The sequence below is a fragment of the Rhineura floridana genome, chromosome 2 (genome assembly GCF_030035675.1).
Source record: "Rhineura floridana isolate rRhiFlo1 chromosome 2, rRhiFlo1.hap2, whole genome shotgun sequence".
Lineage (NCBI taxonomy): Eukaryota > Metazoa > Chordata > Lepidosauria > Squamata > Rhineuridae > Rhineura > Rhineura floridana.
This window is the reverse complement of record NC_084481.1, coordinates 133038236-133051473: the sequence shown is the minus strand read 5'-3', so window position 1 is coordinate 133051473 and position 13238 is coordinate 133038236. Positions and strand designations below refer to the sequence as shown.

Genomic DNA, 13238 nt, shown 5'->3' with positions numbered 1-13238 from the left:
ATCCCCCCCCAGATTTGGGAATGGTACTTCACTGAAATGTTCGCGGAAGTCCGACATGTGGACCAAAGTCCCTTTGTCCCCCCCGATCCCTTGGCTCTCCCGCCATGGCCTCCTGTTACACAGGAAGAAGTAAAAGCCCTGATTGTTGCTCTGAAGGCAGACAAGGCGCCCGGCCCTGACAATATCCTGTCAGAAATGTTGATAAAATTTCCAGACTGGTGGGTGCCAATTTTAGCCAATCTATTTACTAAAATCAACAATACCGGCCACGTTCCGGAATCTTGGAGCGAAGCAATAGTTGTGCCTATATTTAAGAAGGGAGATAGAGAGGACCCTTCTAATTACAGGCCAATCAGCTTATTATCGGTCATTGGCAAATATTGATGCCTGGATGGAGGAATATGACATATTAGGCAAAGAGCAGGCCGGGTTTAGGAAAGGCTGCTCGGTTCTCGATCATTGCCTTGTACTGAGTCACCTGGCGGAAAAATACAGTAAGTTAAGAGGCAACGGTCTATACGTGGCCTTTGTGGATCTCAAATCTGCTTTTGATTCAATCCCACAAAACAATCTATGGCTCAAACTAGCAAACACTAACATCGACAAAAGGCTACTAACCCTGATCTACAACTTATATCAGCGCACCTCTCTACGTGTACGCTGCGGCCGAGAGGGAGGTTTAACCGACCTCATCCTCTCTAACAAGGGGGTGAGACAGGGGTGCATATTAGCTCCCCTGCTATTCAATCTTTATTTAAATGACCTGAGATCATTTTGTCTCTCTCAGGATTTTCATTCCCCCAAAATCGCAGATGTAAGATGCCCTCTGCTTCTGTACGCAGATGATGTGGCTCTTCTTTACCTTTCCAAAGTGGGTCTCAAGCGAATGCTGCGAGCCTTCATGCTTTATTGTAGTGACAATCGATTGACTATCAACTACTCTAAAACCAAAATCCTGGTATTTTCTAACCGTAAAACAATCTCCCCCTGGTCAATTAATGGTCACCAAATTGAACAGGTCTCCCACTTCAGGTACTTAGGAATCATATTCCACTCCACGTTGAAATGGACTACTCATATTAGAGTGGCAATCAAGAATGCTCGTAATACAGTCAAGGGTGTACTACGTTTCTTTTTCACCAAAGGGGGGCAGTATGTGCCAGCCGCTATCCAGGTTTTCAAAGCTAAAATCATCCCTCAGATTCTTTATGGGGCCCCTATATGGATACATTCATTTAACTCCTCAGTGGAAGCAGTCCTTTCCCTCTTCCTACGCAGGGTGCTCGGTGTACCGAGATGCGTCGCTTCTGCAGCTCTTAGGTTAGAGTGTGGTCTTGCATCTCTGGAATGCACGGCATGGCTGATGGCTGTAAATTTTTGGGCCGTCCATGCCTATAATCCTCAGCCAGGCTACATATCCACCCTCTGGAACAACGATTTCACATCCAACTGGAGCAAAAAATTTTTGCGAAATTTTTGCAATTAGGTTTCTCTGGGGAATTCCTAGCATCTCAACCACTCACCCTGGCGAAAGCCCAAATTCGGTCTCGGCTTAGAGACTCCAATCTGCAATCTTTGTTTGATAGAGCCTCTAAAGTATGCTCTCCCCTCTTTTTGAAGCTAAAAATGGACCCCGGAAACTTTGCCCCCTATCTAGATTTCTTTACAGTACCCAAATTCAGACTAGCTTTTACCAAGGCCAGATTCAATTCCCTACACTCTGCATTGCTGAGCGGGAGGTTCTCTGGTCTTTCCGTTGAACAACGCCTCTGTCCCTGTGGTATGGGTCCCATTGAAACCCTTCAGCATTTGTTTTTAAACTGCCCCCTATACTCCCTATATTCCTCTCCCCTCTTCTGGCAAGGTACCCATATAAGCCTCCAGAATCCATATTATCTTACCTGTTGGCTGGTTCTGATAGGGAAATCTCCCTGCAAGTTGCCAAGTTTATCCATGCCTTACAGCAAATACGGATATCCTTGCCCTCTTGATTGTAAGTTCTCGTATTGATGCAATTTTACCTTGTTTCTGTTTTAATGTTTTATTGTCTTTTCATTTTATTTCTCCTTTTATATGCTGTTCTTTGTATATACTGTGGGTCTTTGACCTCAATAAACTTGAGTGAGAGACTTAGGCTACTAAAAAACAAACAAAAAAAAACTGCAGAAGATGAAGGTCAGAGTATGGGACAAGGTCAGTAATAGGATTACAAGTACTCTGTGAACATGGCTGATTTTTAATTAATTTCAACAAATTATGAGAACTCAGAGAGAAGAAAGTCCAAAGGGGGTCTGGGGTTTTTTCTCTCTCTTTTTACACTTTGAACTCTCTATTCTCTCTGACTGTTTTGTGTATCATCATGAAAATTTCGAGGGTTGGTAAGCAAGCATTCTTGAGTTCAGGATGATAAGTTTTGTAAGGTTTTGTTTTGAAATGAGTTTATGGGAAGGATTAGAACGGCATGGGGGTATTTTCAATTTAACATTGTGGAATGCAGAAAATCCACGCTGTATAGTATGCAGCCACTGTATAATATTTGGGATGACTCTGCCAGAGTCAAGTACCAGCGAAATAGATTTTTTTTTTTTTAAAAAAAATTAACTTTAAAGTGTCTGTTAAATCCATTTCTGTTGTCATGGTGTTATTTGCTGACCTAATCCTCATTTCCATTTGCTCTGATATGTATTACTTGATATATCTAGGTCAATCAGAACTTTGTACCTTTTACTCGGTATATTCCTAACATTTTGAGTTAACAAGAATTCAGGCCTAGTTTTCTTCCTCAATGAACCATGGTTCTCTATAAATTTTAATGCTATGGTCTTAAACTGTTAATATGGTAGAAAAGAAGTTTGTGACTGCTGCATTTCATTTTTAATTTCAGTAAAGGTTTTAACATACCTTTTAACAGCATTTTAATGAAAATATTTTAAAACCAATGCAAAAGAATCATGGTGAAGCCCCCCAAAAAGAATGACTTGAATATTTCAGATTTTAGTTATAGCGCCATTCCTGTGTGGATGCTTTACAAAATTAAAAAAAAGTTGGTGATGGCCCAAAAAGAAAAGAACAAGCAATGATGGGTATCATAAAGTCAGTGTTTGAAGTTATAAATCATTGGGCTGTGAATTTCCTAAAGACTAATCCAGTTTTTATCATTCATTACTATTCATCCTTGGGCAACTCACTTAACATTTCCTCCTTTGTCTCTTAAGTTTTTCCACTTGTAAAGGAGAAATACTAGTATTAAAGTATTTATGGGTACTGTGAGGAAGAGGCGAATTATGAAAAAATAATTTTGTTCTAGGCATCTTAAATTGTTGCATATTGTTTTTACGTTCTTCAGAGATTAGGTATTGTTGAAGTTGCTTAACAAAATACAGATCAGTGTAGTATTCTACTGTGTGCAGTGGAACATTTTCTTTTTTAGCTAAGTAAATGGCCAATGATAACAAGAAACCTTGAGAATGAAACTCGTTCTGTATTTATGTCAGGCATAATACATGCACACACACATACCTTTCACTTGCCTGTTCATCACTGAATGACACTTGTACCCCAAACACATTTCTGACAGCCCCCTGAACGCCACATAATTCACTTCACATTTCTTCTCCACACCTCTAACCTTCTCAGTTAACTAGTTGGAAAATGCTTCCACATAGTCTCATTCAGGTATTGATCTGGCAGCAGTAGCTTTTGGTAGTTAGTTAGTTCTTGTGTACCTCTTGAAAGTTATTTCATTCACCTTGGTGATATTGACAAAATGCTTGTACCAGTTCAGGAAATAGTGTGTTTGCTTGGGACAAGCATTGTTTCTCTTGATGCTAGGACTTCTGCAGAGCTGTAAGAGTTGTGCTTTGAATAAAGCAACACCATGGATTTTAGAGATCTAATTTCCTTGTTTAGAATTTTAAAAATACATATCCATGTATTTTGGCATATGAATAAGTCATGAGCGGTCTTATTTTCTACCATGGGGACAGCAGTGTATTGCATTTTAATGTTTTCACTGGTAAAAATTTTTGAACTTGTATTGGGTACTTATCCAAGTAAGCTGAACAAATTGCCATAACTTTTCCCTCTTTTCAGTATTGCAAATTAATTAATCAGGGCTGGTGCCAGGGGGCAGCCAGGTCAGGCCTTGGCTGGGGGCCCCTGAGGGGCCCCTCCTTAAAGCAGGAGGGTAGCGCTCCCATTCTGCAATCTGTGCCACTGACAACTCCCAACCCTGCCACAGATTGCAGAGAGGGAGCTCCCAGGCACCTCCCCTCCCTACAGTCAGTGTGGGCTTCAATAAGCCCACACGCGCACCCCACCTACCTCTCTCATCCCTGTGAATGCAGCTTGCACGCCTGCCAACAACCAAGATGGCGGCAGAGGCTTCCCTAAGGGGCTAATGCCCCCACCGCAATCTTGGTTGATGGCAGGCATGCGCGAGCAGTGCACACATGCCTGTCATCAACTAAGATGGTGGTGGAGGCTTCCCTTCCCTTGGTTGCTGGCAGGCATGTGCACACAGTGCACATATCATTTACAGGGAGAATAAGGATAGGTGGGACATGCGAGCAGGTTTATTAGCCGCACACCGCTTGTATGGAGGGATTAGGCTATGGCACCACTGGCCCTGATAGGCGAATGGTGATGGGGGCAGGACTGTGAAATCCAGAAGCCCCTAGTCATGGACCATCTTCCATCTGTGTCGTCACTGTGGGAGGCTGGGTGGATCCAGAATTGGCCTCCACAGTCACTTACGGACCCACTGTTAAAGACCTTATCTTGGAAGACAATCTTACTCAGCCACGAGTGATCGCCAATGAAATGAATGACATGGAATGAGGAGGGGTGCGACCTTGTCCTTCGCCTTAAGGTAGCATAACCAAATTTTGCATGCAAAGAACAGGTTTTCTTCTAGTTTTGGATACAGTTGGATGCCATTTTGAATCAGGATGGCAGGCTAAACCTTTCAAAACTGCACTGATTTTTTGGTTCCTTAGAATTCTTGAACAACTCTTGAGTTCAAGGCTGCTAGTGATTATATAAGTAACAGAGCCACAGCTGAGCCAAGATGAGGGGCGTCGGTTGGTGTAAAGCCCAGTGTAAATAGTAGTTAGATTGTGCCCTAAGTGGAATTTAGTAACTCAGTATGTTATTAGGGAATTAGGAATATCAGGAAATGGTGTGGACAATATGTTGATACAGAGGGATAGTAAGGGATACTGGTGGAGCCTACTGTTAGAATATGAGTAAGTGCTGGGGGTAGTATGTAAATATCAAAGCTGGATAAGTATGCAGGAGTGATAGTTGTTTTTAAGGTAAAAATGTATGTTATCTGTTATGTGTGTATGGGCCTTTTATGTTTTTATATAGTGTGATTTTGTAAATTAAATATTTGCAAAATAAAAAATTATTGAAAAGAAAAAATTGAAAGGAATTTCCATGTAAGAGTTGTGATGGTAAAGTGAGTAGGTTTTTATGAGACATTCTTTAAAACTTCTGTATTTAGTTTCAGGAATATTTTATTATTTATTTATTAGATTTATATCCTGCCCTTCCTTCCAGTAGCAGACCAGGGTGGGAAACAAACAGCTAAATCTCAATTATCCAGTGTATCAGTAGAAAATTAAGGTGATACACAAATAAACAAAACTCTGGATAATAGAAAAGGCCTCAGAACTACAATGAAATTCATATATTATTACATTTAGATCCCACCTTTCCTTCAAGGAGCTTTAGGTGGCATACATCCTCATTTTATCCTGAGCTAACATTACTCTTTCTCCTTTTGCATCTAGTATAGAAGAAGACAATCTTCATTATCATATTTGCCAAGTAGAGAATGACCTTATTTTTAAATAATGTGTGACAAATATTGGGCACTATTTGTCACACAACTTAAATTACCAGAACAGAGTAGATTAAAAATTGTAAAGAATGAAGTCATGTTGCTGAAGGGAGGTAGTATCGTATGTGTGTGGGGACACACACACACAAACACAACGTAATGGTATGATTTGCTAGATCAATATGGACTGCCTCCAAGTCAATTCTGACTTACGACGACCCTATGAATAGGGTTTTTGTGGTAAGCGGTATTCAGAGGGGGTTTACCATTGCCTTCCTCTGAGGCTGAGAGGCAGTGACTGGCCCAAGGTCACCCAGTGAGCTTCATGGCTGTGTGGGGATTCAAACCCTGGTCTCCCAGGTCATAGTCCAGCACTCAAACCACTACACTACACTGGTGCTCTGCTAGATCAATAAGCTGCACTAAATAAAGCTGAACATATTGGAATCATTCTCGTTTTGGATTTGGATTTGCAGTACCACATTTTTCCAGTGTTAGATCATACAGAGGTGCAACAGGCAGCTTGTTCTGAGGGCAGGCAGTACTACTGCATCTCTGCTACAGGAGTGATTGAATGATCCAGTCATAGCCAATGCAAAGTCAGGGCAGAATTACCTGTTCCCAGTGGGAAAGTGTGGGGCTAGAGCAGTGAGTCATGCATAGACCTAATAGGAGGTAGCATTTTCTGTAAATGGACACTCTGGATTTCAGGAGCTTTGTAATATATTTGTTCTCAATGTACACTAGCAATTCTCTCATGGCACATAGTTTAGAAAGTACTGTTGTGGGTAAACAGCAGCTTTCCCTACCAGCTGAGCAGAAGACACCTGCTTTATTTCCTGCTTGTGATAGAGGGAGAGGACTATCTTGGGCTCTTTGTTAACTCTGGACATACACTGAAATTCTTCAACTGAAAAGTCCATGATAGTGCTCTTCCATGAGTATTAGCATTCGAGTTACAATGCTGGCTTCTGAGGGAGGAGTTGCTGATTATATATGCAGGGGTCCAGGAAGAAATAACAGTTAATAATTGCTATCATGTTGCAGAGCATGTATATTCCTTACTCTGTTTTTTCTTCTAGGCAACAAATCCAAGCTCTTCTTGGACAGTTTAGTCAAGCAGAAGCCATGTTAACCTTGGCTGGAGTGCAGCCAGGGAGTCTGGATGGAGTTCTTTTGGATGCTGGTTGCTCTTCCATACAACTTGATACTCCAGAAAGAGGTTTTTCCCTTAGAAAAGATGGTCCTTTGGATATGAGGATGGATGGTGGCAGGTACATGTTGATAAAAATGTCTTCCTTCAATATTTCTCAACAGCATGCTGAATGTAATTTCCATTTCAGGATGCAGAGCTGCGATTAAATTCCCTGTCTACCCCTGCATATACATAAGCCAGCTTTTTATGTCCTAAGCAAAATAGGTTTCCTAATGTTCAATGTTAAGAACATAAGAAAAGCCTACTGGATTAGGCCAGTGGTCCATCTAGTCCAAAATCCTGTTCTCACAATGGGCAATTAGATGCTCCTGGGAAGCCTGCAAGCAGGACAAAAGCACTTCCCGCACCCCTGTGGTTTCCAGCAACTGGTATTCAGAAGCATACTCTCTCTGACTGTGGAGGAAGAGCATAGCCATCGTGGCTAGTAGCCTTTGATATCATTATGCTCCATGAATTTGTCTAATCCTCTTTTGTTGTTGTTATGTGTCTTCAAGTCGACTATGACTTATGGTGACCCTATGAATCAGCGACCTCCAATAGCATCTGTCGTGAACCACCCTGTTCCAAGTTGGTGGCTGTCACTGACTCCTCAGGGAACAAGTTCCATAGAAGTACTTTCTTTTATCTGTCCTGAATCTTCCACCATTCAGCTTCTAAATGTTCTAAATGTTTAGCCCTTGGTGCCAATTTCTGTTTTGCTCATTGGCTCATCACAAATGTTCCCATAGATTCTAAGTGTGACATTTAAAATGGAAACAATGGATAGCAACAACAAAAATCTTGAACAGGCAACACAGAACTGGAATGTTTGTAAAAGATTCACTGCAGTATGACCAGTGAGACAATTCCTATATAAGGTTCTTTCTTATCCTTCAGATTAGACCAGTTGTGGCTTTCTTCCATGTTGTTTATAGAAATTGTAAAAAAATAAAAACTCCTTAAACCACTGTATTAAAACTACTTTCACGGCATTGCCCATGTTGAAATTGGCCCACATAGGTAGTAGTTGCCTACAAGGTGCTTATCTTATATGAAGCGCATTGGAATCATATGTTATGTGCATATATTAACAATATATTTTATTGGATGTATAGCAGCTGTGTATATCCTGGCAAGTGTACACAACAATAAATACACTTCATTAAAAAGAATTCTAGAATCAATATAGACTAACTGGAGCTTCCATGGTTAATAATGGCAATGAACTAGTATTGTTCAGATAGCTGCAGTGCTGACAGAACTTTGGTCCCTTATGTACAAATGCATGGACTTATAGAAGAGATAGAATGAATGAATTAGAGAAAACTTTTAAGAATTTTAGTCAAAAACTCTTGCAAGAAATTATGTATACAAAAATCAACTGTGTGTGTGTGTGGTACTGTAAATTCAAGTTATTATAGCCAAGAGAGGCATAAACTAAGCCAAGGGCTGTATAAATAATATTTGAAAGCAAGTCATGTATATTTCTCATAAGAATGATTATCCATTAAATCAAATTGTTAAGGCACTTGGTAGATTTCCTGTCACCGAAAGCATAATCAGCACCCCCCACCCCAACAGTAGGATGCTTTAGCTCTGGTGAAATTTGATCAGCCAAAACATATGAAGGAAATTTGGGTTTTCATCATCATCATCATCATCCAATAAGGCAATGCCAATAATACCTTTTAAAGCAATGGCGTCCTATTTTGCTGTTTCTGGTAAATCTAAAATTTTGAAGACTTTTTTTTTACATATTGACCTTTGGAATAATGCTGGATAAAATAGTATAGCACAAAATTGTTTTCCTGATAATGTTTTCTAAGAGTTTATGAATTCAGGACAACTAAATTGTCTCATTGCTTCATGCCAGAAAATCTCAATTTAGTTGCTCCATCTGTACTATTTCTTGTGGATTTGAGTGGTTTATAAAGAGATCCCTTGCCTGCGAGGGGCACACAGGATTCTGAATCAGTGATAGTACCTAATACATAAAAAATCATTCCAAAAAGGCAAATGAAAGAAATGTTGGTTGTTCCCTTATATTCTGGGAATATTATCCAGACTGATCATTTCTACTACCTTTCTTCTGAAAGAGAGACCATTTCTGAATTGTGAGACCTTTAAGTGATCATTAAATACCTCACATTTTCTTTGCAGAAGATCATTTTTCATGACACCAGATGTGAGTGAAAAGGTCACAGAGATTAAGGCTCTCTTTTTTGATCAGGAAATAGATAAAGCAATGTGATGTCTTGGAAAAATATCTGCTTGTAAAATGAGTTCATCTCCTGGCATTATGCAAGCAAAGGCAGCCTTAGCAGTATTTTGTCTTTTCAATTTTATCTGAGGTACTGCTATAATGTTAAAGTTTATGATAAAGGCATTTCAACTATTCTTTATAGCTAATTAATGTTAGGAGATTGGGGTTGGAGGGAGAGAGCCTCCATGTGAATTAATAAGAGGTGATTTACAAGATCGAAGCTATTTCTGCTTTAAAATGATTCCTGCCTCTTATTGTAAAATCTCAGAAGCACTTGTATGCAGTGTGTGTGTGTGTGTTCGACTTTATGTCTCAATGCTGTGAAGCTTCACCCCTTGTCAATGAAGGCTGACGTCAGTGAACTAATTGGCTGCTCTTGTGCGTAGGTATCCTGACATGCCCACCGCTGCTGATGTTGTGAATGCTTTAGATCAACAGGCACTTGCGTCCATCCTGAGAACATATGGGGAGGAAAGGCACGCCAAGAAAATAGCTTCGGCAGTTGTTCAGGCACGCAGCATCTACCCCATCACCAGAACTCAGCAGCTTGCCAGCATTGTTGCAGGTACCCTCATTAATTCTGAGCAGTGTCTGAGAGAGAGAAAATATTAATCCGCAAAGTCCCAGAGGGATCTATTTGTACTTGAAATCATGCAAGATCTAATCCTGTCTATCCTGCTCTGATGTCAGCTGTTTTTCCATATGCTCTATCTTTTTATATTGTTGGATGCTGATTAGTTTCATAATAGACTTTACATGAAGACATTTTTAATTTTGCCTACCAAGATGAAGCCCTGGATAACAAAAAGAGAGGAACTGTTTTATCATTACTGTTGAGAAGCCTTCAGCTATCAGAAATGACAGAGCTTCTGTCTTAATTTCAAACAATTTAATGTTCATGTGTGGCAAGATGCTACAATTGCCCACCTAATAAAATAACAATCTGCTAGTTGATTTCTGTGTCAGGAAGACCTGAGATCTAACATTGCATGGGCGGTGGAGCTTCATGTTTTTCTCTCCCCTCCCCACAGCCTCTTCCCCCAAAACAATCTGCTCTGGAGGATTGGGGAACCCATCAGAACAGAGTTTGGGGGGGTGCAGGTACCTGCAGGGCAGAAGCCAGATATCTTATTGCACAAGTGGATTTCCATTGTACAGGCAGATAGACATTACTGGATATTGCCCAGAGTAATTAATGAAATATTTCAATCACTGATGCTAACAAGATGAGCTTTACAGGGCTTATTGAGACATACAATTTTGCTGCTGTTCCCAGAAACCTTGCAGATTCCTAAAGGACCATCTGCTCCTCCTTGAATCTACCTGGATTTTTAAGATTGGTCTCAGAGTCCCTGTTCCAAGTCCCTCTTCTGTATCAAGTAAAGTGGCTGGTAACCAAAAACAGGACCTTTTCAGCTTTGGCACCCCACCTTTGGAATTGACTTCCCAGGAAGAATGGCCGGGCATCAGCTTTATTTTTCATGGTGCCCCACAAAAACTGTTTAACCAAGCCTTTTAGTTTTATAACAGTTTGCTGTGTTTATTTTTGCTGTTTTTATGGTTTCGTTCTGTAAGCCTTTCTGAGAACTTTGACTGAAGAGCAGCTAACAAATCAGTTGTGGTTCATTTCTCATGGATGCCTGAGTAAATGGTGATGCCTGCTGCTATCTGGGTGCATAGAAAACTTGCAGTGCACAGCAAAGCCATCTTTCAACTATTTCATTGTGCATCCAAGTCTTTAATGTTATTTTATTTTGCATCATTTGACTGAAAAGAACATCAAATGGCCACTTGACAGTTCACTAAAGACAGTTCACATCAGTCAGGTATAAATGAATATATGAAGTTGCCTTTTACTGAGTTAAACCACTGGGCCATCAAACCCAGTCTACGCTGACTGGCAATGGCTCTTCAGGGTTTCTGGCAGTGGTCTTTCCCAGCTCTGCTGGTTGAGATTCTTCTGAGTGAAGGTGCCAAGCGTTGGACCTGGGATCTTTCACATGCAGCACATATATGCCACACTATTGTCCCTCAGACCCGACAGAAACCCGTTTCTTCACTGTATCCACTGCGGGCATTCCAGACATCTTGCATAGCAATATAAAAATAATACCTAAGAAATCTTTTTTTCCTCCTAACCTATTCTCAGTTTCCTGGCCAGACAGATCCCTTTAAAATCAGCCTTGATGGATTCTGTTTGCCTCAGCAATGGTCTGGGGAGCTGATGATGATGAAATGGCAGGGATGAGAGCAAGAGTGAACTTTTTTTGGCTGTTAGGGTGCAGAGAGTATATAGGAACTCAGGCATTCAAAACTTACTTGAGAATGGACATTGCCATCTGCTGGCTGATAATTTCTCCTGGAATAGGAGGTGACTTGTTCCTTAAACTTTAGTACAGGAAGAAAGAAGCCTTCTTGATTCTGTGCATGAAGCAAACTCTCTTGCAAACCTTTAACTCAACTTTTTATTGAGTGGGCTATTGGAAAGGGCTGTGCTGCAGTTGTTTACATATTTATTACTTATTAATTGATAATAATAAGTTTGTATCCTGCCTCTGCAGAATTGTTTGAGATGGTTCTGAAAAAATGACATTAAAACCCATAACAATAATTTTTTTTAAAAAAAAGTAGAAAAACTAAAACTGCACAGCAGATGGTAAAAACAATCAATGTAAAATTCCAGTATTTACAATCACAATATACTGAATTATAAAATGCACAGTTGGACAAAAACATTTTTCCTGGTCACTGAAAGGTAATGGATGTAGGCATTGGGCATTGAGGAGGAGCATTCTAGAACCGGGGTATCACTACAGAAGACTCCTGTTCCTCAGTTACTCTTCAAGCAGGAGGACTCAAAGAAGGACCCCAACAGATGACTTGAAAGCACAGGCAGTCTTGTACAGGACCAGGTAGTGCTTGAGAAATCCTTCTCCCAAATGCAAGGCTTTATAAACACTTGTGACTTGAATTGTGTTCCGAAATGTACAAGAATGCATTCATTGACATTGTTGCAAAAATGGGAAGATATCATTGCTGTATAACATGCCAGTTATCTGGAATAAAAATGCAGATGTATTTTTATTTTTGATCCAACTGAAGCTTTTGAGAGGTCTTCAAGAGCAGCCCCTATACAGTACATTTCTGTAGCCAATCCTGGATGTTACTTGTTGCCAAGCTCCCTCTGTTCTTATGCTACCAGTGCCACTTTGGAGAGCAAAGTAAGGCCCAGAAGTAACAGCAGCCCAAAATTGCAAACCGAAATCTTAAGGGGAGTACAGCTGCATCAAAAACAAGAACTGCAGACCTCTTACATAGGCAGAGGTCTCAGCAGTGCAGGCTCTTCAGTATTTCTTTAAAATTATTGCTCGGTTGGTTTGCATTTTGTTTTTGTTGGTTTCTATGGAGGGACAGATCATCCATGTGCCAATAAAAGCAATTGTAAGCATTAGTCAGATGACAGGAGACATTTGGTAGTCTTTGCTAAATTGTCATACTGTACTGGGCTAGTGACACAGTCTTTTATTTTATTAGTTCCCAGTTTCCAGTGATGAGCCATGAGACATCTGCTAGCGCCTAGGTGTTGTAATGATACAAAACAGTTGAGCATATCAGTGTACCACTTGCAGTCTTCCTGAGGGTTAAACCAAGACATTTTGCTGCCTCAGGCAAAGGACAGGATGGTCTCTCTCCATTCCATGTACAAAAGCTGACCAAAGTGGCAGTTCAACTCTGTTAGTGGAATACATCCTCTAGTGCAGCTGTGAGCAGCAAGCCAGATAAGGGTGCCTGATATCACTGTGACACACACAGTTGTGATCTATAACAGAGGCTCAAGAGGAATGGTTGAGGGTGCAGTCCCCACCTCTGATCTGTTGCCTGAGGTGATTGTCTCATTCTACCTAATGGGTACCACCAGCCTATTCTTCCCTAAA

At 40.6% G+C, this 13238-nt stretch overlaps 1 protein-coding gene across 4 annotated transcripts in view; it reads left to right on the top strand.

Annotated features, from left to right (window-relative positions):
* The window catches only part of METTL15 (methyltransferase 15, mitochondrial 12S rRNA N4-cytidine), a 207725-nt gene that overhangs the window by 166215 nt on the left and 28272 nt on the right, over window positions 1–13238 (top strand). For all 4 annotated transcript variants that reach the window (XM_061610577.1, XM_061610579.1, XM_061610578.1 and 1 more), the window contains 2 exons: window positions 6928–7119; window positions 9690–9868. In XM_061610577.1, the coding sequence (XP_061466561.1) occupies window positions 6928–7119; window positions 9690–9868 (371 nt within the window). The remainder of the gene's footprint in view (window positions 1–6927; window positions 7120–9689; window positions 9869–13238) is intronic.